Source organism: Meleagris gallopavo, chromosome 7 (genome assembly GCF_905368555.1).
Source record: "Meleagris gallopavo chromosome 7, MGAL_WU_HG_1.1, whole genome shotgun sequence".
NCBI classification, from domain to species: Eukaryota; Metazoa; Chordata; class Aves; order Galliformes; family Phasianidae; genus Meleagris; species Meleagris gallopavo.
Window position 1 is genome coordinate 25883558 of NC_139410.1, and position 27022 is coordinate 25910579.

At 43.8% G+C, this 27022-nt stretch overlaps 1 protein-coding gene across 6 annotated transcripts in view; it reads left to right on the top strand.

Moving 5' to 3' along the window:
• The window catches only part of SLC15A2 (solute carrier family 15 member 2), a 68779-nt gene extending 47508 nt beyond the window's left edge, over window positions 1-21271 (top strand). For 5 of the 6 annotated variants that reach the window (XM_085228317.1, XM_085228318.1, XM_010713884.4 and 2 more), the window contains 9 exons: window positions 56-137; window positions 1954-2079; window positions 2877-3041; window positions 5543-5589; window positions 6780-6890; window positions 8379-8475; window positions 10874-11020; window positions 11675-11779; window positions 12597-21271. In XM_085228317.1, coding sequence (XP_085084443.1) covers window positions 56-137; window positions 1954-2079; window positions 2877-3041; window positions 5543-5589; window positions 6780-6890; window positions 8379-8475; window positions 10874-11020; window positions 11675-11779; window positions 12597-12773 — 1057 coding nt within the window. In that variant the 3' untranslated portion in view covers window positions 12774-21271. Of the gene's footprint in view, window positions 1-55; window positions 138-1953; window positions 2080-2876; window positions 3042-5542; window positions 5590-6779; window positions 6891-8378; window positions 8476-10873; window positions 11021-11674; window positions 11780-12596 lie in introns of those variants that run through there. The other variant, XR_002116798.3, reaches the window with a different exon arrangement.
• Window positions 21272-27022: the final 5751 nt, after the last annotated feature.

The following is a 27022-nucleotide window of genomic DNA, read 5'->3' on the forward strand; positions in this document are numbered from 1 at the left end:
CTATATTTTAAATTACTTTCTTTTCTCAATGGTACCTCTTTCATCTGCTCCATAGACCTATTAGGAAAATGGCAACAGGTATGATCCTTGCAGGGATGGCATTCGGACTAGCAGCCATTGTAGAAGTCAAAATAAATGTAAGTATAGCACAAGCGATTCCTCAGAAATATTTGGCTTTCCCTGATATGTTTTTATTAATGTCTGTTGAATAATCTTTTTACTAATTTTGTTCCTTTATAGTCATCTTCAAGGAGTTCTTTATAATTAAGCATGCCGATCCAGTTGCTAAATTCTTACTTTCTGTCTACCTGTCTCTTTCTGTGACTCTCTGTCTTTTTTGGTCTTTGTAGTTTTGCTATGCCTGTCATCTGTATTGATCTGTCTTCTAGGTTTTTATCATCAGTGATTGGCAGACACCTGGTTAATGCGAATGATTAATTCCCAAAATATAGTCTGTTCTCTTCTATTTCTTGCTGTAGATTTTCTGTATTTTACTGTTTATTTATTTATTTCATTCCTTTCCTACTTCAGGCTGGGGATCTGTTCTTTACGCAACAGATTCATTTTCTATTGATGGAAGTGAATGCAGCCACTTCTACAATCACAGACATCAGAGATGGCCATGCATCCCCAGACAGGATGCCAGCAAATCTCTTGTAAATTCAGTGTTAGCCCCCGTAGATTTTTACCATTTGTTTCTGGCACGTGCCCAGCTTTGTGCAAACTTTGGCCGACCTTTGGCTTAAGGAAGATACTGTAGGATTAATTTTTAAAGCTTCCATGTATACTTAAAGTGTTCTGTTACAGAGTGGCTAGCACACAGCCCTGGATTAACACATGCAAGTTCTTCAGGTGAATCCATTGACAGATCTCCTACTGAAAAGAGACTGTGTGTTCAGCTCCGCTTTCTGATCTTTTTTCATGAGTGAAAAATTGCTCTTGTTGTCAGCCACAGCAGCGCTCTCTGGGCACTGAAAGCCTGCTCTGGCTGTGGGTAGCTGTTAAGGGTAGGGACACAGTGAGTTAGAGGCTCTTCCTGTCTCTGCATGGGAATTTTACCCTGAAAGATATTAAAAGCTCTAGCAAAGAGCAGCGCATGGCAGCCCACCTTGGGCAGTGCAAATGAAAAGTTGCAGTAATGAGATTTGCTGGGTACTCATATAGGGCCTGTTGGTCCAGAGCAGCTATGGGTTCATGGAAGACAGTGATACCTTGTCTTTTCTGACAGCGTCTCTCCTCCAAGCTAGGTTCAAACTACCCTGTCTGCCATTCCCAAATTGCAGGATAAAATGGAAAAAAATAATAGTTCTGAAGTATTCTTGGCAACTACTTATTAAAAGAATGTGAGGAAAAAAAGGTAATTAATAGCTTTAGATTGCAGATAGCAGAATGATGTTGATTGAAGTTCTTTTTCTAGGAAATGATTCCTGACAGAATGAGCTTCCTCTGTACTGCAGGCATTGTTTTCCCTTTCTTAGAAAACAGGAAGTGAGATCTGTGCTTGGGAAGCAGGGTGTCAAGTGATGCAAAAGCACCAATTACAGTCATGGAGCTGGACTGAGATTTTCAAAACTTAGCTTCTGGCTGAGCAGTCTGGAAAAATAATTATTCTGGTCACAGAATTCTTTCCTTTCTGATATGGCACTTGTGAGCTGCATAGTGAAAGCAGGGATGTTGTTCTACCTGCTCGGCAGCTATGCAGCCTGTACATTCAGTGATACATGGGGCAGTCTTTGGGAAGGTTGGTAGGTTGGCTATTGAACTATGAGGAGATTCCCCCCTCCCCCTCCCCCCAAATAAGATTTATGTTCAGTTTTCGCTGAGCGCAACTTCTGATGAGGAAGGGATGGAAAAGAGTCATTACAGAGAGGAAGACTATTATGACTAAAAATGAAGTTATTAAAGTGCTAATAAAGCATATGGATGGCACTTAAAGCCTTTTATTTTAATTAGGAAACCGATATGCCTCAACTTGTCCCAAAAGAAAGTTTAATTCAGGTCCTGAATTTGGCAAAGAACCCAGTTCAAGTGACAATCCAAGACCAAAACCTATTTCAGCAGCCAGTGGAGGCTTTCCAGGTAAGTACACATGTGGGGATGGAAGGCTTGACCTGCATCCCATTGAAAAAGGGTGGGCATTTTTCTGGCACTTTCCAATAAAGACCACAAATGCCATGACTTGTTCTCCAGCCTCTTAGAAGTGCATGGGAATGGCTTTAGAGATGGAGCATGCCATCTCCAACCAGATAGAAGTGGAAGATTTGGGGAAGCACTTCCTTGACAAAGGGAGGAATGTCTGATGATATTGTCCTAGAATTAGGGATAAAGAATAAATGTCCCAGTATGAGGCATTCAGCTGGCATCTCTCAGTGCTAAAATACTAACTAAGCATTGCTGTTGGGCTCTGAATGGCATATGAAAAGTATTTACCTGCAAAGGAGAAGAAAAATGGGAAGATACAAAGCTGGTTATGGGCACTGCAATTTGTTTCCCAGTTCAGCTTCCAGATTACTTCAGGTCAGCCTATTTGGGAGCCAGAATGGCAGTCCATTGGCCACCAGCTGCCTGCCACATTGTAGATGGAGTCCCATTGAGGCAGACTGGGGCCAGGGAAAGGGTAGCTACATGTGCAGAAGGTTCTCTGGTGTTTGGGTTACATCTTGCAGGAGAAACTGCTCCAAGCTCTGACTTGACCAGCCTGAAGCCTATAGGTTGATGTAGGTCTTTTGATGCAGAAGGAAAGCGTTTTACCAGCTTTGATGTTAACCACTTTTTACAGAATTCCATGAAGGAGTGGTAGGGTTGCACTTGGTGGGAAGAGCAAGATCCTTTATCATGTGAAAAAAAGCAAATAACTAAGTTTGTTTTATTCACAGAACCCAGATGAGTACTCACATTTAATACTGAATGGAGAGCAACAGAGCCTTCACTTCATCCTGCAACATCAAGGATCGTCTCTTGCTTTTAACTACACCGTGAAGGAAAAATCAGTGTACAGTTTAATTGTTTTTGAGGCGGAAGGAAGCCTATCAAGTCATTTAGTGAGTGTGGGAGTGAAGTGTAAATACAGTATTAATTTAATGGCTGTGATGATACAATGGGTAATGGGGTAATAGGCTTATTAATTCATTTGCACAGTTGTGATGTTTGTCTGATTGCTCTCAGATGCTCCAAGCCTGACTTCTTAGCTAGCAGAACTGGGTCTGTACACATTTCTGCTGGTTGATTAATAGAGGCATTATGGCATCTGAGAGATGCTGGGAACACTTTAATCCAGTGAATGCTGTAGTGGGACAGCAGCAGCGTGCCTACTGGGCAGCAGAGCTTGCAAAAGCTGAGGAATAAAGAGCCCGAGATTTTCCCCAAAAGATGGTTCTATAAAGCAAAGATGTTAAAGAGGCTCTAGGGCTGGGCATGGAGTAAAAGCATCAGAGGAATGATTCGTGGTGCAGTTATTATAAGTGTTTAGTGAAAATGCACAGAAGACCCATTTGTTTTGCTGAACAGAATAAATGATTAAGTTCATTTCCAGCTCTGCAGCAGAGCTGTCTGTGTTTGGACTTTTGTGTATTGCTGCAATAATTATAGAGACATACATGGGGTATTTAGGGCTAGATTCTGATATCTTTTGTGTGCAGCTGTATCCCAAGAAGCACTCTTAAAATGAATGGTGTCATTCTGCATTGTGGTAGTTGTGTATGTATGTGTGAATGGCATTAGAATTTGTCCTTATGCTAAAGTGCTTATTTTCTTTGCAATTTCTCAGCCTTCTACCTTGCAGCGTTGTCACTGCATAAGCATTCAATATTATATAGTAGAAATTATGTAACTGGTTTTAAAAATGAGGAGTTTTAAGAATTTATTTTTTTCTTGAGGCAGGTTTTTTTTTTTCTTCTTTTTTTAATGTTTTGGAACTTGGGGCTCATTTTCACTCAATGTTCCTAAGTTTCCCTGAAACCCTGATGATGGTGTGCTGTTTCCCTTAGAAATTGATATTCATACAGTGATCTCCATGGAAAGAAAGCCTGAGACAGACTGAAGCAAAGTAATCTCTGAGCTTCTATAGCTCTCTGTGCTGCCCCAGCTATCTAACCTGTGTTTGAATTAATGCCTACCCTCGGCATGGGCAGATTTCTGCTCTGTGTTGTTGGCTGATGCTGTTGAGCTGTCATTGTCAGCTGACGATAGGGGAGGTGTGGAAGGCAGTTTAGTAAATGACACTTTGCAGCACTGCAAGATGAGGACAGCAGTGGCGTCACTGTTGTGTTGTAAAGCTTATCCTGGAGTAGTCCCAGCTTCCCTCAACCCCAAGGTGGGTTTGGCCTTTTGCTCATGTTTTCCTGGAAGAAGCCAGTCTGAAATTGGTTTCTTCTCCTTTGTGGGTGGTTGAGTGGGCAGGAAATGAATTTGAGAGCTCTAGGGATCTTTGCTGAACGCGAGTAATAATTTGTCAGTTTGCCTGCAGCGAGCTAGTGTGTTAATCCCCATGTGCCTCCCGCTGAAAGAAACAGTGTTGTTGTTTATTATTTATTGCTCTGAAATTTGTTATTCACTGTGGCTATTTGTTACTTAGGGCATATATTATTTGTGGAGCAGCATATTGCACTGAAGTGCAATGGCCTTTTTTATAGGGATGCTGTAGTTCTAGATCCTTAGTCTTAGAAGAGCAGGGTTTTACATCACAAAGAAAGCACAGAGAAAGGGCTGTGTGGATACAATCATGGATTTCAACCAGATACAAAACTGACTGTACTCTTTTTGTGTGAAATACAATCTTCAGGGCAGGGGCTGTGTATGTATTGTCTTTATTCTCAGCATTGTGCACCAAGTGAACCCTTCTCAAGCAGGTATAGCTTAACTATCCAGTTGATGCTCCAGTTGTGATCTTAAAGAGATCTGTCAGTCCCCAGTGTACCCAACCACACTGCAATTTCAAGGATGAGCCTGCAGAGACTGTGACCATAAAACACTCAATGCATCCTGGTGTCTCCTGCTCTCTGCCTGCCCTGTGTGATATTTTTCTCTCTAAGGGTCAGGAAAATTATAAGCTGTAGATGATGATCAGAATTGCAACCTAACATTCCCTGTTGGCTTTAGGCTCTCAGGAGATGATGAATAAGCCAAGAATCCAGCTCTGGAAGTTAGGCTATTTGCTGGTTTTTATAGGAGCATGGTGCTCATGTTTAATTGTAACTAATCATTGAAAGAGGCTAATGTGGATAGTGCTCTCTTGCTAGCTCCAGATCAAGACAAATCATTTTATTAGAGAGTGTTACAAGCCTTAGTAGAAGCCTTAGTTGAAATTCTGTAGCCTGTTTTAGAAAAAATGTATGATCTCATGTAAAATCTTTGGAATTTTGCCATTGGTTTCATTGTACTGGGACTTCACTTCTGTAGCCTGATGCAAAGCTTTAGAGAGATACCAGTCAGTCCCACTGGCTTTGCAACACATCATTCCACAGACACTAGTATTACATATTGTTTATGAGGCAGTATTAATTCATATATGTGATTTTCTTCTTTTTTTTTCCTCCCACTTTAGATTACAGACCTGGAAACAAAGCCAGAAAATGGTTTGGCAGCAGTTAGGTAAGAATGGCTCTTCTTCTTTTTCTTTTTTTTTTTTAGGAGTCAAAGGTGGTGGGCTGAGAGAAACTGCTTTTGTCTAATTCAAACTGTAAGTAATGTAGCCCAGATGTTCTTGGATTAGAATCTAGCCCGTGCTCATCCTGCAAGAAAAGATTCAGGTGTCAGCTGCAGACACTCACCTCGCACTCCTGCTGTGCAGAACTGAACTGTATTGCCATCTACTGCCGAGGACTGTCTGGGCTGAGATGGCAGCATAAAAGATCTCCTTTGGAAGGGTGATCTCACCATGGCCTGGCATTTTGGGAAGGAAAGGGAAGATGCAATCTGGAAAGGAGCTGTTGTCATTTGTCCTCTGCAACCCTTGATGACTCGCTTATCTTGTCCAACCTCCTGTACAAATGCAAACTAATCAGATAAAATGAGAGCAATATCTTCATAGCCCTGTGCCTGTGAAGTTTTCTGCTGACTGAACACCACCTAGGAGACTTGATTAATACCTCCTGTCAGAAACTCTTTCATTTTTCTGTTAGCATTTTTTGACCTTTCCTTTAAAAAATTTCTGAGGTTTAACTAGGAGAATGTTTTTGTTTTTTTTCCTCTAAAGTTACTTTTGTTAAGCACATAACTATCTTTAGGGCTCCCTTCTATGTTAACAACTGAAAACCAAAATTCTTAAAATCATAGATCATATGTTTGGTCTCACTAACAGCCCCAAACCTCTGCTTTCCCATGAAAGTTTGTTTATGATGAAAATATCTCGCTAGAAAACTCTTTCTTGCAATTAGAAACTCCTTGGAAAGTATGGCAGCACAGTGCACATGCTCATCAGGACACACACCTTTATAGTTTCCTGGGGGTGGGGTTCTGTCCTCTTGAACAGGTATAAAAGAATCTATGAATGTGTCTGAGAAGAGATCGTTGGTAAGTTCATTCTCACATACACTCAAATAAGAGGTCTCTTTGCACAGGAGAGACGATAAGAGAGTAAAATTACACAGCAGTAGGAAAACTAGTCTTATATTGAAAACCTAGGCATTGAGTCAGGCTGATACTTTGGTAGCTTGCAGGAGAAACTGTCATAACCTTATGGAGTGACAGAATGCTTTGGGAGAGAGTGCACTTCTTTTAAGTGATTCATATTATACTTTTCCTGCTCTGTCTGACAGCCTAATAATATGTTTTCTTTGCAGATTCATTAACGGTTTGAGCCAAGATGTCAACCTCACCATTGACAGCAAACAGTTCATATCTGTTCAGAGAAACTATGGTGTTTCTGGGTACTCGCTGGTAGAGAGGGACACGTAAGTTTCCCTTGCTGTGCTGAAGGTCCTCGCTGAAGCCCTTCCTTGAGCACTATGGGGCTTCTTTTTTTTTTTTTCATGCAAATAGCAGAAACTTAATTGCTATGCTCTTGGCATTTGTGTGGCAGATGTTTGTTTAAAAAAAAAAAAAAAGCAGAATAATCAGCTCCGTGCAGAGCAGTTACTCCAGGCCACTTGTGTGTGTACAGAAGAACCATGCATTTATTTTGCAAAGCGTCCAAGCCAAAGGATAGTGGATCAGTTTCTCTGTGTGTAATGTGTTGCTGAATAGATTCAAGTTCTTAACTGTGTCTGGAATAGCTCCCTTCCTGTAGCAGTTGTTGCTTTGGTAAGATAACATAATCAGGGAAACATTATTGCTTGGAAGCATTATTCCTATGACGTGAGTGTAATGACATTCTAATTCAGGTAATGATTTGAGTTTTCTTAGAGCTAAGTAAATAGAATATCAGGAACCCAAAATCTTTTTGAAGAAGTCCATGTACAGAAGTTAACTTTCTCTGAGCGGTTACACTGTGTGTGGGGCTGGAGGAAAGAATTATGAGAAGTTATTGAGAGGCCATCTGTGCATCTATCAGCAGAATAAAGTCGAAGATGGAAAAGCCTCTCTGCCATGTGGCACCTGCTCTATTTTGATGTTCTCTCAGGCCCAAGCTCTTAGTGTTAGGATGCTCTCAGAGAAGGAACAATTCATATTTCACGTGACAAAGTGTTGGTATGTGAGCTGATGACATCATGTGGGCTGGGAACATCTAGTAACATCCCTTGGTCTTGTAGGCTGGGCCGATAGACAGCGGCTCCATATGGCCTTGGTTTGGCAGCACTAGACTTGGCTCATGTAAGACGTTTCTGGCCTCTGCAATGTTTCAAAAGCCTCATGGCTTTTCTCTGCAGAAGCTCCATCCAAGGTACTTATTGCTGCAGTTTAGATGGATGCATCAACCTCTGTGGCAATGCTGCTGATCCTCTGTGCCATCTTGGACATCCAAAATCATAAGAACAAATAAGAAGGCTAATTTGCTCTATTGAAAGGAAACACTATGGCTTGTGGGAGTGTACCTCTGATATCCTGAAGGCTCCCTGAGCTTGGCTAACTTACCTGGCCCGCAGTTCCTAGAAGGAGTGAATAAAATTTTGGAAGAAAAATAAAGCTGGGGAAAAAAAGAAAAAAAAAGAGAGAGAGAAATTAGTTCTCTTTTTGCTGGAAATTTTTGGGATTGCTTGGAAGAATCAGCATTTCAAAATATTAGCAATAGCCTGGGTCATTGGGTGAACTCTAGTCAGTGCCTAAGTGTTTCTGGAAGGAAGAGATGGCAAGAAGTCTAGCAATCCTCTGACATAAACCTGACTGCAGCTTTACATTATACATCCTCTCTTGTCCATTGTAGGGGCATTTTTTGATAGCTCTACTCTGTGCTCTTTGTCTGAGACTAACCAGAAAATGCTGTACTTCATCCTTGTATCTAGATATGATAATGGAAAATGCATAACTGAAACTGGGGAATTCACCCTGGACCTAGGGCTGCTTGACTTTGGTGCATCGTACACTGTTGTGATAACTAATGTAAGTGATTCTGTGTTGGTAACGAGCTCGTTCTGCTCTAGTCTCTGGCAGTGTTTTTCCTCGTACATTGGTGACTCTCTTGCTTTCTCTACTTTGTGAGACTGAGGCAATAACCATTTGAAGGCCATCCAGTAAAAGATTCTGGCAACTATAAAAGCAAAGGGGGTGGGTGGTCATTCCACCTTACATTGTGATCTTGTCAAGTCTTACCAGTTAAACAAGAAGCAATGTCTTTTGCCTGATGGAAATCCTCCTTAGAGAATCAAGTGACCAGCAGTTTATGCTGGTTTCACACCATCCTTGTTCGGTTAACATTGACCCAGCACGTTGCCAAGAGCTAATGCTGCCTGTGACCTCTATAAGTACAGTACCTGGTAAAATCTCACACCTGAGAAACTCTGCAAAAACAGTCTGCTACACCCTCATGTTTTACTTACTGACCTGAAGGTTGATCTTTCAAGGCATGTGGATTTTGCACAGGAAGAAGAGGAGCAAAGTCTTGAGAAGTGGATGAGGTTATGCATCTCCTTTTCCTCCTCTCACTCTCTGTACAGCTCATTTGGAGACTAGTGTAAAGTCAAGGCATGCTTTTCCAAACAACCCAGAGGTGTGAACCAAAGAGGGTGGAATCCTTTGCTTGCCTGCCAGCTTCTTAGAGGCACTTCTCTGACTCTGGTCCAGCTGGCAGGAGCCACGGAGATCAATGTAACCATCTTAGTGCCCATTTTAACCTTTCCACTGCACAGGCACGCTTACAAACCAGGTCTGACAGGACACGCTGCTGAGCTGCCCTTTGGGGCTTTGACTACTGTGTTGTGATGAGCAGAGCAAAGTGCTGTCAGCTATTCCCTGGCAGGAACATCTCCCTGTTGGGCAACTAATGGGAGCTGTTCATGTCTGTGGAATCCAAATACGTAGAGGGGAAAAGCATAGCAGCAAAACACTTGTTTTTTTTTTTTTTTTTTTACATTTTTTCCTCCTGTAGCTGGAATGGGATGTACTGTCCTGAAGAGAACAGGCAGATGCTGCCATCTTTGAGTGTGGAGATTTGTGTACACAAAATGCATGCACACTTGAAACGATGTTGGCCAGTCCCTACTTCCATGGCTGCTCATCTCTTTCCCTGAATGAGAAGCTGAGTAGAGCAGTTGCAAAGAGAATAAGAGACTAAGAATATTATCACCAAGCCTCGAGTAACACAGCTGAGTCAGGGCCAGTAGAGGTAGATGCATTCCAAATGGGTGTGGGCAAGGACACCATTTTATGGTCCCATCTCAAAGCCCCTGCTGCCTCTGTGGATGCTTAGGGGTGGCTCTGTGCCTCAGACCCTATGGCCCTTTGCAGTCCTTTAATCTTTCTGACCCTCTGTTTTTCCATCTCTTGCCCTTGCTTTCATCCTTCTGCAGAGAGTTAGTTTGCTCCAGGCCAAGATAATTTTTAATTATTGCAGTGATTTGGACCATGCCCTCCTACTCAGTTGAGAGTGCTGTATAGAAGAACCAAGAAAGCAATATATTAGGCTGCTAATATAGCTGAACTGTAATACTTAAATCATGGAAATACTGCCTTCCCAGCCTTCTTCAGTGTGCAGTTGTAGTGTAGTACTTGTGACATTTCCTTTGGGCAAAAGAGCAGTGCGCAGCTCTCCTCTCACCCCTTTTAGCCTCCTAAATTACACTCTCTTGATTTGCCTCCCTGCATGGTGATTAAGTACATCTCATAAACATCCCTTGTATTTTCCCATGTACTCTCCTTAAACAATAGGTTTCCTGCCTGAAGGCATTTTAGCCTAATGATTGCCTGGCTGCTACTCAAATCTCTCTCTGCTTCTCTGCGCATCAGAGGCTGTATTAATTACACCTAGAAAAGCAAACAAAAGGAATTAGGAATACAGACTCTGTAACTGTCTCAATATGCCTGATGTGGAGAAGTTTTTGCTACTCTTAGAATTCCTGAACTGGTTATGTTTGGGTGTTGATGCTATAGTTGGGGAGTTATACAGCACTGATGAAATGCAAATAGTGGTCATGTGGAGGGAGTGAGCATTTATCCTCTTGCCCATTCTGGCTCTGGTGTCAGCAGCAGGTGACAGGCTCTGTAAAAGTACCACACAGACTTTTCCTAACCCCAAGGAAGAAGGCAGCTTGCCATTTTGCAATAAATCTTGAAGATCGTGTGGCACAAGAGGTAGCTGGGATATTTCCATGTTGTGCAGTAGGAGTCAGCCTACTCCCAGCAGGCGTGGATATGGCAGAGATCAGATCCACAGTTTCACTTCCAGGTCAGAGCTTTGCTTCTGTCTTTGCTTTAAGCTTCATTTTAATTCTCTGTTGTAGTCCGTTCTAGGAAGGATCTGATCTTTCAGCAGCTAATCGATGTTCCTTTATTTTCCTGCTAGGTGTCTGGAGGTGCAGTTCAGACATGGAAGTCAGAAGACATCAAAGCCAACAATGTCCATATGGCTTGGCAATTACCACAGTACTTATTAATATCTGCTGGAGAAGTGATGTTCTCCATTACGGGTCTGGCCTTCTCCTATTCTCAGGTACTCCACTTAAAGATAAGGGGCTTACAATTAGACTTCAGGATTTATTCCCACATCTGCCAAGGTTGCATGAGGCTTGGAACCTGCTTTAAAATGAGAGACTGAAGGGGTCTAAGCATTTATGAGAATTTGATTGTGGTACATTAGGTTGTCTGGGGAGAAGTTTTGTGAGTGGAGAGGACTGAGATATTGCAAGATCAAAAAGCTGAAGCTACTCAAATTTATCTTTGGAGTAAACTGCAGATATTTATTAATGTGAGGCATTAATCCACGGGACAATCTGTTGTGAGATATGAATGATTTGAGATTGGCAGAAAGCTTAACATCAAGATCCAGTATTTTCCAAAGATGTGCAGACGCATGGCACCAGGCTTCAAGCTTCAGAGCTTTTTACATGGGTCTCTAGTCTTTCTGATCTTACAGTCTTAGATGATCTGGGTTGGAAGTGATCAGAATCCACATCTGCAACAGCAACCATTACTTCCTTCTTCATGTGTACTCTAGAATGACTTGTTTTGAAACCTCCTTGTATGCAGCTGTAGGACTTAATTGCAAAGAAGACACACAAAAAATTCCACCATTTTCTCCTAGGCTAGGTAGAGGGATGTGTGCACAGCATGACAGCCACTGACCAGACTCTTCTTCCCTTTTCAGTCTCCAGCCAGCATGAAGTCAGTGCTGCAAGCAGGCTGGCTGCTCACAGTGGCTGTTGGGAATACCCTCGTGCTTGTTGTTGCCCAGGCTGCACCTATGGCGCAGGTATGGTTCTGCTTGTAAAACAGAGCTAATGCTTTAGAACAGGCCCTGGATGGTATTTCTGGATGACTGTACCCTGGAGGCAGAGTTTTTCTATCCAGCCCCAGGCTCCAACATGCCCCAGCTGTCTCCCAGCCAGGGCTCTGCGTAGCCCTCAGCATTGCCCTCTGGAGCAGTGGTCTTTCCTGTGCCTTTCAATGGCAGTAAGTAATACTGTGTCCTGTGCTGTGCTAATAGTGCTGGAACTCAGCTCTAGGCTAGCAGACTTTATTTGGACCTGGAGCCTGGACACAATGCCAGCCATGTGTTGCTGCTGCATACCAAAAGCAGCTTGCCTGATTCTGTCAGGGACAGCTGCCTATTGCATCCCTGTGATACTGGGCTCTGCATGGGGAAGTTGTGGTGCAGAGGTTGTTTCTTCCAAGCTGCCAAGTTTCTGGGATGATGACGTGAAGATGTGAACTGGGGCTTGTTTCTGGCTCACAGCAAACTGCCTGTCTCAAAGGCATCTTGTGGGCAAAAAGCCCAGGCAGGTATGTGCTAGTCAGGGCAGATTTGTAAGAAGAGGTTTAGTGAAACTAGCCCACGGAAACTGACTTGTTTTGAGGTATATCACACACATTCATATTTACATAACTACATTACATATACATGATTTACCAGAAAACAGGATGAGAAAGTTTCTATCTTGTGAGAAACCTTAGGTGCTCGAAACTTTCATCCAGCACTTTGAAAAGCACTTGGACATGCAGAGAAATCCTTTGGGCTGGGAGACTGGTGTTCCCTGACTTGCTGTTTTATTTCTTTTTCTCTTTCCTAGTGGGCTGAATTTGTCTTGTTCACTGTTCTACTCTTTGCTGTGTGCATTATTTTCTCCATCATGGGATATTTCTATGTCAGTGTGGATCCAGAGGACCTAGAAGAAAAGGAAGAGAAGAGAGAGACCACAAATAGAGGAAACATGATTAGTCTCGTTACTCAGAAAACAAAGCTCTAACACATTATGGGTTGGGATCTTTCTTTCTTTCTTTCTTTCTTTCTTTCTTTCTTTCTTTGTTTCCCTTCTTTCTTTGTTTCCCTTCTTTCTTTGTTTCCCTTCTTTCTTTGTTTCCCTTCTTTCTTTGTTTCCCTTCTTTCTTTGTTTTCCTCTTTTCCTTTCTCTCTCTCCTTCTCACTCTTTCTTGCTCTTTCTCTCTATTTCTCTTCCTCTCTTTTATTAATTTTTTTTTTTTTTTAATTTTTAACTCAGTAGATGGTAGGGTGAAAGAAGAATGGAGACAATGTTATTTTATAGTACTGTGGTCTTTATTACTCAGAATGTAGCTGCCATCTAAATGGGACAAAGTAGCCCTCTAAAAAACAGTAGGGGATCCTGAAATCTGAGCAAAATTCCCTGGAAAAAGTCCTATAGTATTGAATGCCCATATAAGTGAAGACAATGGAATTTAGAACCTGCCCTTCTTTCTTAGCAAGGAATGCTTTCCTATGATTTTCTTTTAAGTATATTTTTAGAGGAAGGGTGGAGGGCATGCCAGCAAAAGGTAGAGATGCTTGAGAAAAGGATGAAAAATCCTGTGTGGAATCAGCGAAGAATAGATGCTACAGACGGAAGATTTTTTTGTTGTTTTTGTTATTTTTTACTGCAATCATCAAAGACTGGAAGAGTTACAATCCCCCAAAATTTCATCATGTAACTCTCTTTATGAGTATTTCACCCCATTACTACAAATTATGTTTGGTCCTGATTTATGACTTTCACCTCCAGGCCAAGAAGTAATAACAGGGAATTAAATGCTGCAGGCTAAACTATTCCCAAAGCACTACTGAACAAGATATGCATTCTACCATCTCTCTGATATATGGTACTTCTTAGAAGTCTGCAGCAACTGATAGTATTCTTTGATTAGACATGATTAGTGAATTGGTTTACATTTTTGTACTTTAGGAATCCAAGCTGTTATTTGTAATCTTTCTATATATAAGTCTATATTGGACATTTCCTTTAACAGTTCCTGCCGCTGCAAGTTAGGGTATGGCTGTTTTCTCATCTCATGCTTCAGTTATTCTCCACTGGGAGACACACTGCAGCAGTTTCTATAAAATTCCAGGCATCCTACAGTGACTTAAACAAGGAAGCACTTTACCATCTTCTTTCAATCTACAAAAGGATACTGTGGCATATGAGATTTTTCTTTTCCTACCTGATTTTTGTCTCTCTACCCATGTGGGTATGTAGGTATTTTAGTGGAATTGTGAGAATTATCCGATTTTTCTTGCTTGTATGAAGCTGTGAATTTTCTTGTTCTGCATTCGAACTGCTTCAGCCATTGCCAATCTAGTAAAACTCCTTGGACAGTCCCTGCCTTCCTCTGTCACTCCAAGGCTGCAGCTGTGACAAGTGTGGCCTAATTTACAAAAAGGCTGTCAATAGGGTCTTCAGGTTCCCAGAGTATAGATTTTTAATGATGCTTTCCTTTCCAACTTGGCATTGAACATATCATGAAATACTTGCTTGATTTCCACCCTGAACAGGATTGTGCTAAGGACTGTGCTTAGCTTGACATCACTGGTGCTTTAATTTTTCACATGTGTATTCTTGAATACGACTGAGACAGCATCACTTTTTGGTTTGTAACTGGAATATGCAGTCTTGGATTGTTTCCTTTCCTTCCTGTCCTAAATGGCCGTGAGGGTGCACCACTAGTTCTGCATAAGCTCCTGCCTGCTGTGAAATAGCATCTGGGTCTTGTGCCAGAGGGGGACCGTGGTCTCAGACAAATGACAACAGGCTGCGGGTGTGCACACAGAAGTGCTTAATGTGCTTCAGTTGATGCAGAGCCATTTATTAAGCTGTGGTAGCTGGAACCGAATGACTGAGCCCTGCGACTAAGTGGGGAATGAAGGGCATTGAAAGCCATCTATTAGGTCATCCAACCTGCTCCTCGGAAGCCAAGTCAGGATTATTCCCTCCACTCCTTTCTAGTATTGTTCTCTTGCCATGAATCTGTGTGTGTTCTTTCTCCTCCAGGCATTGTTGTTTTCCTAATCCTGTTTTATGATACGCTGCGAATCAGCTCAGAGGCTGCTGAATCACTCTGCTGTGATGCTGTTTGACTGACTTCCAATTTGAAGCACTAATAGAAAGCATTTTGTCCCCTCTTCCCCCCACCAACAGAAGAAAAAAAAATGCAAACGGAAGGAATGGACAGGCTCCAGTAGTACTGAACAGACCCAATTTAGAATTATTGGAGCATTTAATTTTTTATAAGCCTTGAATTTGGAAGTGCGTTGAGGTTCGAGGGCATCTGCGGTGAAAAGACAGCAGAAATTATTGGAGCACTGTCCTTGGGAAGCACTTGGTGCATCACAGCTTGAGGTGGCGTGAGGGAAAGCAAGGTACTCGAAGATGTGATCTTTAAGACTGTGTGTACTCAAAAACCTCTTGATTTTTATGTTTTATTTCCTTACTGGCGGCATTACCAGAAGCTGTCACACATTCTGAGCTTAATTTAAAGGAAGCATTCCAAACTCATAAAAGATACATTTAGGATGTCATCTGTATCTGCTTTTTAGTCTCCTGATGCCAAATTGTCCCTTCCCAAACATCTTGAAGTTCCAAACCATCACCATAATGCTGTGGGGAGAAAAATTGCAGTTTGCGGTTGAGAAGGTTAAGAACATGAAGTCTGTGCTATAAATAAAGTGCTAACGAGGCTGGGGGCTGCTGCAGCCCCTTGGGAGAATTGCTCCAAGGAGTGAAAGGCTCTGCTTGTGTTTCTCTTCCATCTGATGGAGTTCCTTCTTCCCACCTGCTGGGAGTCAGCTCCTCCTCTGCTCTGCCTGCTTCTCGTTGGTATTTGGATTCCTCATTGCTTCAGCTACGGTCATAAAGCTTTGCTAACCTGACCTGTTTATTGAAATGCACTGCAGTTTGGAAAGATTTCCCCTGAGCGTGCTGACAACCAGCAAGGAGCAGGCTAGGGGCTGTAATGAAGAGCTACAGGGTTGCAAAATGGCACCTTCAGTATAGCACTTCTATTTTAGAGCTACAGCTCCATCCTAGCAGCCCTTTCGTCACCTTCAAATGGACTCAGAGCAGGATCAAAGCTCTAGGTCCTGATTCTGTAAAGTACTGAGGCCTCAGGGGTTTTCTTTCATACAGACCACCCAAAGACAGGGCCATGCACAGCTCTTAAGTCCCAGTTTTAGGAAAGTATTCCTTATTCCTTTTGATCATTTGATTTGGTATCAGAAGGGGAAGCCAAAATAGTGACAGCATATGCAGAACTGTGCACATCCCTATGGGGAAACAGCAGCCTGCTGTCTGTCCAGCTTTGCCTGTTGCTTTCAGCAAGTGATGGAGTTTGTTCTGGGCCAGATTAGGGAAAGCTCACACCAGCTGTTTTGGAGGCTGCCTTACAGAAATGATCATGTCTAACTAACGGACAGCAGTGGGCTGATGAAGATCTGTAGCACATCACTATGCAAGCCTTCATGGAGATTGCAGGGATTTGCCCCACTGTGGATGCACACATATTTGCTTTGTGGAAGGATGCATTCTGATCAAGTCCTTTAGTGTAGCAAACTTCCCTTCAGTTGTACTGGCTGTTGTCCAACACATTTTTCCTCTTAGCAGGTTGAAAGTGTGGCCAGTAGTATTTCCTTCCAGCTTTGCATGAGATAAGCATAAAAATGAGATTTCTAACTCTGCAAAAAACACTTCTTGGCTACGAGTCCCTTAAATTTACCTCTTTTTTCCGAGGCATTAGAATGCTATTAGGAAGCAAGCTGTGCTATGCAGCTCAAGGGATTTGCATCTTTCTGCTTCCCTCTTCCTTTCCCCATAGAGTCCGATGATTCCAGAAACTATGTTTTGTTTGTGATTTACTTATTTATTTATTTATTTTAAAGAATCGTCACTTACACAAGGAGAATCTTCACTTTCATTAGGTTGAGCCCACTCATTTCTTTAGATTCTCATGCTAGAGTCATCCATGAAAGATGTGGTTTTCCTGAGCAGTAACCTACATGCAAGCTTTATTGTGAAAGTGAAATGTGAGTGAGTGAAACGAAGGGTGCAGTGATGGGAAGAAGAGGAGGCTGTGCTCCTGGTGATGCTCCACCTCCCATGGGCTTCCTTTGGGACAGAAGAACCAGCTGAGGTGATTCACAGAGAGTGGCAATTAATGGGTAGTTTTAGCCAGGGCTACATGCAGAAGAACAACCTCTTCTTTGTTCTGAATTTCTTTTCCCAGCCTAGGAAATGTTTTCTAGCAACAGCACAGCTGAAACTTGTGAAGTCAGCTTCATGGCAAATACCACAGCTGCTGAATTTTGGATGATACCAACCTCTGCATCTTGTTAGCACATTTGTTATTGTGATATGAACAGAGTTTAAGGAACATTTCTAGTTTCAGCTGGTTTTAGCCTAGTCTGTCATGTCAATACATGTGATAAACCTGTCATGTAGGAGGAGGTGGTGCGAGGCCTTTGAGTTTCCTGACCAATTTGGGAAAAGAAAAAAAAAAAAAAAAAAAAAAAGCAAAATCCACAGTGAAGCTGCCAAAGTATGGACTGCAGCACTGCTTCCCTTGGGGCTGCCCGTGGGTTCCATAAGGCCCTCACTCACCTTTCCAGGAAGACAAAAATTGGGGGCACTCAAATGTTTTGCCTTGAGTTGGCTTTGTGCCACATTGAAGAAATGGCATGAAGAAAATCACTGCTTTGCTCTAAACTCCTCCTTTTTTGCCATCTTGAGTGGTTAGTAATGAAGTGAACAAGTCTCCTAGTGAGCTCTGGGTCAAGCTGCTGCTGCATCTCCTCAAGGCCTTTCCATGCTGTGTTTTACCAGATCAATGTCAATCAGTGTCTGTATACCAGAACCCAGCAGTATAGCAACTGGCAGCCAAGGCAATGAAATGACAAGCAAGTGAACATCACTTGTTAGATTAATTTATCTCATTGCGTGAGTGGTTTGGACTGTACAGTCTGTATAGCTGGGCTGCTCTTTCAGTCTCCCACTTACGCTGGAGGCTCTGGAGCCCTGGCCTCACCAGTTCATCTGTGCATCCTTCTCTTGTGAGGAAGAAGGAGAAAACCAATCTGGGATGGGCATTTCTTCCTGCCCGCTTGTCTTGACGGTGGTTTCTTTTGCTACACCACACTGGGCATCAGACAGCCTGAACAATGCTTACGTTTTGCCCTTTCCTGTCTGTAGCCTTTCTTTTGGAACTAAAGTCACAGCTTTTCTTTTTTTTTTTTTTCCCCAAAGGCTGTTTTGAGCACTGCACTCTCTTGCATGAAATAAATAAATGGCCCTGCCTGTTTGCTGGCAGATGGTCCATCCATCTTCTACCATAACTTTAGAGCTGTGAAGAATCCCCCTGAGCTCATGGTGCCAGCAGAGTCCTCTAAATCCCTGCTGAAGGAACTCTCTGGCTCTTCCTTGCACACCTTTTGTATGTGCTGGTTGAAACCAAAGGACTTGTGCTTTGTTCCTCACAATGCTCCTCAAGCTACTGTAATGTAAGCTCTGAGTTCCCTCTTCTGTTTGAGCTGAAAACTATTAAAAGCCATTGAGTGCTTCAGAACTAGCTGGTTTTGTACAGTAAAGTCTTTCTTTTTTTTTTTTTTTTTTTTTTTTTTTTGGTAATATCTTACTGTGTTCACATTCACTGCTTGCAGCTATGATGTGAAACACTGCTCCAGTCTTCTGTCACCCCTCCCTTCTTTGGAGAAGGCCTTATCTTTGGTCAGTTTAGTCCTGGTGCCATTAATTTACTAGCATCCCCTGAAACCCTTTTGTGAAGCACTGGGACAGTTTGCCCAGAGTGGTGGTGCATGCCCATCCCCAGAGACACTCAAGGTCAGGCTGGACCAGGCTCTGAGCAACCTGATTGAGCTGTAGGTGTCTGTGTTCTTTCCAGGGAGGTTGGCCTTTAAGGGTTCCTTCCAACAGATATGATTCTAAGCCAGGAATCCCAGATGATTTCTTTGGATTTTTGCTTCTATCTGCTCAGCATCTCTTGCTGGTGTCACTAACACAGCTCCCAGTGCCCATCCATGGGCTTACTAGACTGGGAGGAGTAGAGAAGTCTTCCCAGCGCATATAGAACAAATCTCTCACTTCTGAAAGTTTGGAGTGCACAGCAGGCCTTTCTTTCTTTAATCCTGTCTTCTGCTGGCTCTGTGTTTCCTTGCTGGCAGTCACCCTTTCATCTCCTAGATGGGTCTCCTTGTAGTGATAGTTCACTCCAAGGGAACTGCTACCTCCAAAAAGGGGTTTGGTCAGCCTCATGGTGTTACTCATGGTGATGCCCATTATAGGGTTCATCTTGCCTGTTCAGTCTCCACTCATAGAATCATTTGAGTTGGAAGGGATTTTTAAAGACTATCTACTCCAACTGCCCTGCAATGAGCAAACAGGGACATCTATAGCTAGATCAGGTTGCTCAGAGCTCCAGTATTGTCCCAGGTTTCTGCTGTGGTTTTTCCTACTTTCTCTCTCACAGTTTTGCCTTCCTCATCACAGCTTCCCATTAGCAGTGCAATGCCTGGAGGCTGAGTGCACTTCACACCATGGATCTGCAGGCAAAGTAAACTCAGAAAATCAGTAGGGTAGACTTTGATGGCTCCTGTCTTCATCAAAGACTGAGATCTAATGAGGTCCCTTTGATAAACTGAGCTGATGGGCCAATTTGGCTTGCACGTGCAATATTTTGGGCCTCATGGGGCTTATCATTAAAAGACATAAGAGAATGCAATTACTTAGAGAGCTGGGGGAAGATTGCTCTAAGTCGCTAGTCTCTGCTTTGTCAGAACAAAGAGGAACTTAATGGCAGGGTGGCAGGAGGCAGCAGGCAGCCTCTCCTTGCAGTGGGAGGCAGATTGTGTCCCGCAGGTTTGAACACATGCAATAGCAGAGGGCAGGGTGCCGCTGCAGCCCCTCGATCCCTGAGCTGTTTGCTCCAGAAGCAAAACCTTGTTCCCTTTTCACCCAGGTGGCTGCTTTATCTCTTTCTACAGTTTCTTGTGTTTCTAATTCCACCCGTAAACGATGGTTGTCTTTGATTGGAGCAAGACAGATTTCAGCTGGGTTCCTTTGCCAGAGCTTAATCAAACCCTGACCTGTGTAGGGAGCTCAGCGCAATCTGGCTGCTCCCTGCTTCAAACCCTCAGGCCGGGGGGCTGGATCCCGACCCAGCAGGAAGGGCTCTGTTAGCTTGGCTCTGAATCAAACCCTGAAGATGAGAAATGCCTGGCTGGACACAAATGCAATTCTCCCTGTTTTCTTTTTTCTTTCAGGTTACTGAGTCAGAGCTGGATGGCATATATAATTGTAGCAGATCTATTCTTCAGTCTTTCCCTCTCTTTTTTTTTTTAAAGGAACATTCATGCTGCATTTTAATCACAACATTTAGAATACATCCAAATAGCTCGAGCTCAAATAGATCTTGTTTTTCAGCCAGAAAGCTTGTTTTTCATCTATTATTATAATAAATGTGCTATTGATAACAGTTAGATGGAATTCAGCACAGCTTTGTGCTGTGCATCAGCTCTGGAGGACCAATATTCTCTTATTATCCATTATTGATATGACATGTTGCAAATATTTAACAAACAAGTGATTGGGTTTTTCCTCATGCCCCTCTTAGTTTGCAGTCTCATTCTTTTTGACAGCTGAAGTCAGGATTAACAATTATCTTGTTTAAGACAATTGATGGCTGGCAGGTTTATTCTCTGAACTACAAGTGCAGTCAGAGAACCAGCGCTGGGACTTTCAATTAAATCTCATCCTTGAAGCAAATTTTTTTTAGCTTTATTCTATCCAATTCTCCTAAGCAGAAATCGGATTTGCCTGGTAAAGTGCTTAGACCTGTTTTTCATTTCTTCATTTATGTAGTCATTTTAAATATAGAAGCTTAACACGATGTGCTGGCAAAAGGAGCTGGTTTTCCCTCTCAGCCCAGAGCTTGCTGGGTCTGTTCAGCCTATAAGTGCTTTAGTAGATAGGTCCTCTGAGCGCAAGCTCGGAGCAAGGAGGCCACCTCGAGACTTTGCAGAAAGGAGAGATCCAGAAGGATGTGCTGGGTTTGGTCCTAACATCTGGAGGATGTTACACCCCGTGGGAAAGCCTGGTGTGAACGCCGAGGCTCACGTGAGTTTTGGGTAACCGGTGGGGAAGCTCTCACCGAGACAGGGCCATCTTCTAGGGGAAAACAGCAGCGGAACAGAGACTCACAGGAAGCACGTGCTGGGCACTGGGCCACATGTTGGGCACCGGGCCAGCTCTGCCCTGCGATTTCTGACCGTGAGCTGTGCATGCACAATGCAGGAATTCACTGGAACGTGAGCCAGGCTTCAGAGATGAGAAGTGAGTTTGTTCTCCAGTAAAATCGCCTTTTGTTAGCAGAAAATCTGTGCATCGGGTTCCCCAGGGGAATGGTGGTTGAAAAGCACAGATGATTAAACGATAACACGTTTGAGGGTTTTTCATTTTTTTGTGTGTTTGTTTTTTCTTTTTTTTTTTTTTTAAATGTTCCTTTTGGGTTTGGAAGCTGGATGCCGCACATAGGTTTCTCCACACCCGACCTGGAAATAATGTACTTGTTTTAATGCAAAAAAAACCTGAGACTCTCAAAAGAAGAGCCCCCAGGAATTGTGAAATACCAAATGTCACACCAACAAAAATGACTGAAGTTGGCAGCTCCCAGCACAGCGTATCACGTTGGTCTTAAGCAAGAGAAAGCCAAATCAAGCAAGACTTGATGGAACAGAATACAAGCAGGCAAGCATCTCATCTTGGCATGGAATAGCATGTTCATAGAGAAAGCATTTTTTGTAGCTTTTATTTGGTAAGCAGTAAAACCACTGGCTCAGACCTATCACAGCCCGCGAGTGCCCGCTGCTCGATGCCCGTCCCTTTCTGTAGTGTAAGCACTCTGCTCCCTCCCTTTGGAAGCAGTGGTGGGCCTGGCAGTGAGTTTCAGCATGTCTGCATGCAAGTCTTCGGTCCTGCAATAATCCCCATTGCAGGGATAGTTTCACCTGGTATTTAAGCCTTCATCTCACTTCATTTTAAGGCTTGCTTAACAATTTTCTTGTTGATCAACTCAGCATCAATCACTGTAATGTGCCAGAAATGCTGTTCCCATTAACAGCTGCATTTTTTCGGAAGCTGGGTAGCCCACGGTGCTGCTCCAGGTTCAACACAAGGATGGGTGTTTTGTCTGTGAAATTCAGGGCATCTGCATCCCACAGCACTCTGCAGATGTATGGAGCAGCCCTGAGAAGTTGCCCTGCATCCAGGTCCCTGGGCATTTCCCAGTTTGGGGGCACAACCATTGATGCAGTGACACCTGCAGCTCTCTGCTGCTACTGGGACTAAGATTTGAGAGCAAACAGCCTTGAGTTCATGTTCACAAGCCACAGCTACCAGCTGGACACCAAGGATAAAGTGATACCAGCTACTATCCTTGCTTGCACTGACTGCCATATATTGCACATCAAGCCAGCCAAAAGGAACCAAGCCATTAAGCTGTTTTCTCACAAACATTAATTATGAAGATACCATCGCTCATGTTTGCCAACTACGAACTGCCCTGTGATAATTGATTTATTTTCTTTAGCAAGTTGTAATGAGTGCTGAAGTTGCAAACTGTGCTGGCAGGCAATTCCTGCAAGGACCTGATCCCTTTGAGCTGGTGAAGCCTTTGTCACCACAGGGTCAGGCCTGGAAAGGTGCAGACCAATATTCCCCATCCTCTTGGCCAGAGTACCTACCATCTGGGATCCACCCATGCCAAAGGTGTCCTTCTGATATAAGTTTGGCTGAAGATGAGGCAATTATGTGATGCTTTGAATGTCGACATATGGAAAAGCTTTCAGGCCAAGAGGGTGTTGCTCAAAGCCTATCTCAGACATCCTGAACACCCCAAAATTTTGCTGGGGTCCATCAGTTCTGAGTATCCTGAGTCCCCTCTTTGCCATCTCCAATGTGTTTATGGGCAATGAGAGGGGCTGTTGTCCTCCTTCTGAGGGCAAAGGCAGCAGTGATGGTGAAGCCCCCAGCCCATGCTTTTTCTGTTCTCCTCCAGCCCATGCTGCTGGCCCTGGGCTCTCCTAACACATCTCTGCTCTTTCCTGCTGCTGAGAAGGACAGCAACATAGGGCAGGAGAGGAAAAACCCCTCCAACGTTACTTTCTGCCTATGCTGGCCACGGTCTGTAGTCCACGGTACCGATGTGACTTGCTAATAGAGCATCTGGGACAGTCTTGTACTAACAACTAATAACACACAGTTTTCCCCCATAACTGCTTTTCGGATAAGTGCCTCCCGGCTGATCTCTCTCCCAGATGTGTATGTGTCCATACATGCGGTTGGATCACTGATGGATGCTCTGCAGCCATCTGGATGTCAGGGAGAAATGACAAATTTCCCCCTTGCTGCCAGCCACACCTTCCATGAGATATTGATGAATGGCATTTTTATTGGCTGCCGGGCTAATTAAATAAAAGTTGCATCAGCTTCTAGCTGACAGGCTCTAATTGCTCCTGAACAGATTTTGAGAGGACCAAATGAATAGGAAAATAAAAGGAAATAGCATGGATTGGATCCAAGAAGGTATCTGACAGCATTGTGCTTCTGTAGAGCTGCAGGTGCTTAGCACTGCAAGAGGAATGTCTGGGTACCAGCAGCCCTGCTGTGTTTAGGGGGTTTAGAAGGGTGCTCAAGTTACAGGGCTGGATGCCCAGGTTTTGGGTGGGTCCAGGACCTGGTGCACCACAGATCCCAGCACAGACAAACGTACCAAGATGAATGGCGAGGCTCTGTCACTTCAGTGGTGTCTGCTCCCCAGGGGACCCTGAGGCTATATCTGGGCACAGCCATTCCAAAAGGCTTGTGCCATGTTTAATTTATGGGCTGATTAATGAGTTCTTAGCATACAATGCATTTAATTCCATTTTGGCCTGATTTACGGTAGGACGTGAACCGCATGTGAAGTTTTTAATTCAGTAGGTGGTGACTCTGATTCAGTATATGGAGTGTGACGGAAGAGGTGATGAATTTGGTTCCAAAGGCAATGCATCAAGCTCAGTGTGAAGTGCCCCAAAACTACCACATGTCGCATCAGCTTCAAAGTGCTCGATAGTAAGTGGGGCCCTCTCTCCTGAGCCCCCAGTGCCACTACCTTCCTTGCTGGTGGTCTTCTCTTCAGCCTTCCAGGTTGTGAAGAAAACCAAAGAAACAGCCCATGAGGTGCTGGTCAGATATTTGTCTTCAACTCAATACATGGCCAGACCCACAACTAATGTGTAAGAATGGCTGAAACTCTGCCAGCAAAATGCTCAAAGAAGAAACAGAAAACTTCTATTGGAGGGAAATGAAACTCCAGGGCACAAAACTTATGGCTGGAAAACTTTGTCTTCAGACTTGATAGAGGCCTGCAGCCATCAGGGTGGATAAAGAGGAGGTTTTTCATCAACTGTGTCAGTCGGATCTGTGTCTGCATACAGGTTTTTTTGGAGAGCAGATAAAATACAACAGATCCTAACCTGCTGATCAGCCAAACCCTGCTGCCATTTACAGGCAGGGGCTCCTACCATGCCATGTATCCAGGGAAGAGTGCCAAGCACCAGGGACACAAACAGGGGCTCAAGTACCTCTAACGTACCCCTGCTCTACTTTCAGAGAGCTGTTTGTGAACTTGGTCTTTGCCCAAAACCTCTCCAGGAAACACATCATGCTGCTCCTGCCACGGGCACCCAGGCAACTTCAACCCTGATCTCCAAAAGGGTAAAATAAACACCTCAGGCATGCTTTAAATGGCTGAAACAACACCCTTCCAAGAGCAAAAACACTCACAATTCTGAACTCCCATATTGGCATCACCTCGCAAACAACTTTGCTAATGAAATATTGGGTTTGAGGAGCCCCTGTGCCCTGTCCGCCATCCCACAGCATCCAAGGGAGGATGCTTATGCCTTGCTGTGCCCCAGGCATGGCAACAGGCATCAGGGGACCGTCCCAGTGCTGTCTCTGTGCAGCCAGCCTCATGGATGCATCTGGGATGCCAGTCTCTGCTCCTGTGTTGTGGCCATAGGGTAATGGGCTGGGCTTTGTGGCACCGCTCAATGTGCTGCAGCACAGCACAGACACCCTGCAGGGCTTTATGCTGCCAGAAAATGCCTTGGTTGGGGAGAAGAGCATGTAATTTCTTTTCTTTGTTTATTTGTTTTGCATGGGAGGCAAGGCTGATGGCTCATAATGAACAAGCATTTTAGCTGAGTGCAGTCGGGCCCATAAATCAGTTGCTCCCTCTGGAGCACAAGCCATCAGCAGGAACCAGCAGATGTCTGAGCTCCAAAATCACCAACACCAGCATCTCCTCCAGAATAGGAGCAAACTGCTGGCACTGATATCCCCCTGGTGTCCCTCTCCAGTACTGTGCACTGCAAAGAGCCAGGCCTCTTGGTGGCTGATTTCCTCCTGTTTCCATTGCCAAGGCCTTCAGCAGTTATCTTGGTCCTCCTTCAAATCCAGTGTCTATCATCAGCTTTGTCTGCCATCTGTGAGACTGCTGCATCCTGGTGGGTTGGCTCTTATCTTCTCTGTTTATTCTTCACTATCTCCATCCATCCATCCATCCATCCATCCATCCATCCATCCATCCATCCATCTTTCATTTAACACTACAAGACCATAGCACAGGAAATATCTCTTTTCTCCATTCTATTCCATTCCTTGAGCGTCTGGTTTTGACTGAACAAACTCAATTTTTCCCTGTGAATACAGCTTTAAGATGTGACCTGAAGCCTCCAAGTGAGGACTGTCCTCTGCATGCAGAGCAAAATAGCTGGACGTGATCCTTTCCTGATGACTGGTGCCTTTTCTGCACAGGGAGAACAAGCTGTATCTGTAGAAACTCCCTGCTCATAGCAGCAGGTGCATGAGTTAGCCAATAATCCACAATGATGAGCTTTCTATGGACTACAGAACCCAGGAGACTTGAGGTGAATACCTGAGTACATTTCTCCATTGGTGTATAGCTCAGATCCAGGCTAATGGCAATGCCTCCTCTTTAAAAGGGTTTAAGTTATAAAATGTGGGCAGTTCCTCGCTTGTTTTGGATCCACCTGGAAATCAGCAGCTCCCTGATTCCCATCACCAGCATCTGCCTGGGTGCAGTTGTGCTGTACAGCTTCAGGTTACAGAGCTGAAACTTCCAGACATATGGTGCTCGATTCCCAACTGGTAATTGCATCAACTTAAGATCAATGGAGCGGAATAATATCTGCCCACTAATAACAGTTTAATAAAATTAATAGTGCTGGCTATGCCATGAATTACTTTAAAACAGAGATTGGAGGATAGTAACATAAACAAGCATTGATTTTCCTCAGGGAAATGGAGTGCTGCGTCTCCTTAGAGTGGATTTTTGGAGGGCTGTGCTGCTGGTGTGGCAGTGCCTTTGCTCTTTGTGGGGTCACTGAATGTCCACCACTTTATTTGTGCTGTTCCCATTGAACATCATGGTTGTGTGTTTGCAGCATCCCACTGCCACAGGCTTTCTCACAGCCCCGGGGAGCAAAGCTCCCTGACATGCGCAGTCTTGATGAGCAGAGGCTGGATGGCCGAGCTGAGGTTGCTGACGTGTCCTTCTGCAGCATGCAGGGAATCACTTCTCTCCCTCCTGAACACCACGTTTTAAAAACAGCCTGTTTTATTTTTACTTTTTAATGTGGTGTAATTTTGAGCTGCTGCATTCAAGCAGATGGACGTTTGGTGTCCAGATAGACAACACAACATAAAGTAACAATCATCTGGTACCTCTCCATCTGGATCTGCCATACAAATCATTATAGCGAAACTCCTTCAGAGAGGAGACTGATTGGCACCAACATGCAATAAGTGACAGAAGAAGACGCCCGACTCTGCACAATACATCCATACCAATCCCCTGCTGGAAATCAGGGAGGTTAAAAATAAAAACCCTTTGAGTTTTGACTGTTTACACAGCTGTAGCATAAATATTTAGATTTGCGATAGAAACGCTTGCTCAGCCAAAACCCTTCCCTGAGCTCTGCAGTCAGCAGAGAGGGTTTATAGAGGCCTGGCATTTCCTTGGAAAACTGAAACTGATGATAATGAAAGCCGAGAGCGATGTCCATCTGTGGTGCTGCAGCACTGGGGACACAGGTGGCACTCACCCAGGGACACCATGCATGGGTACAGACACAGGGCCC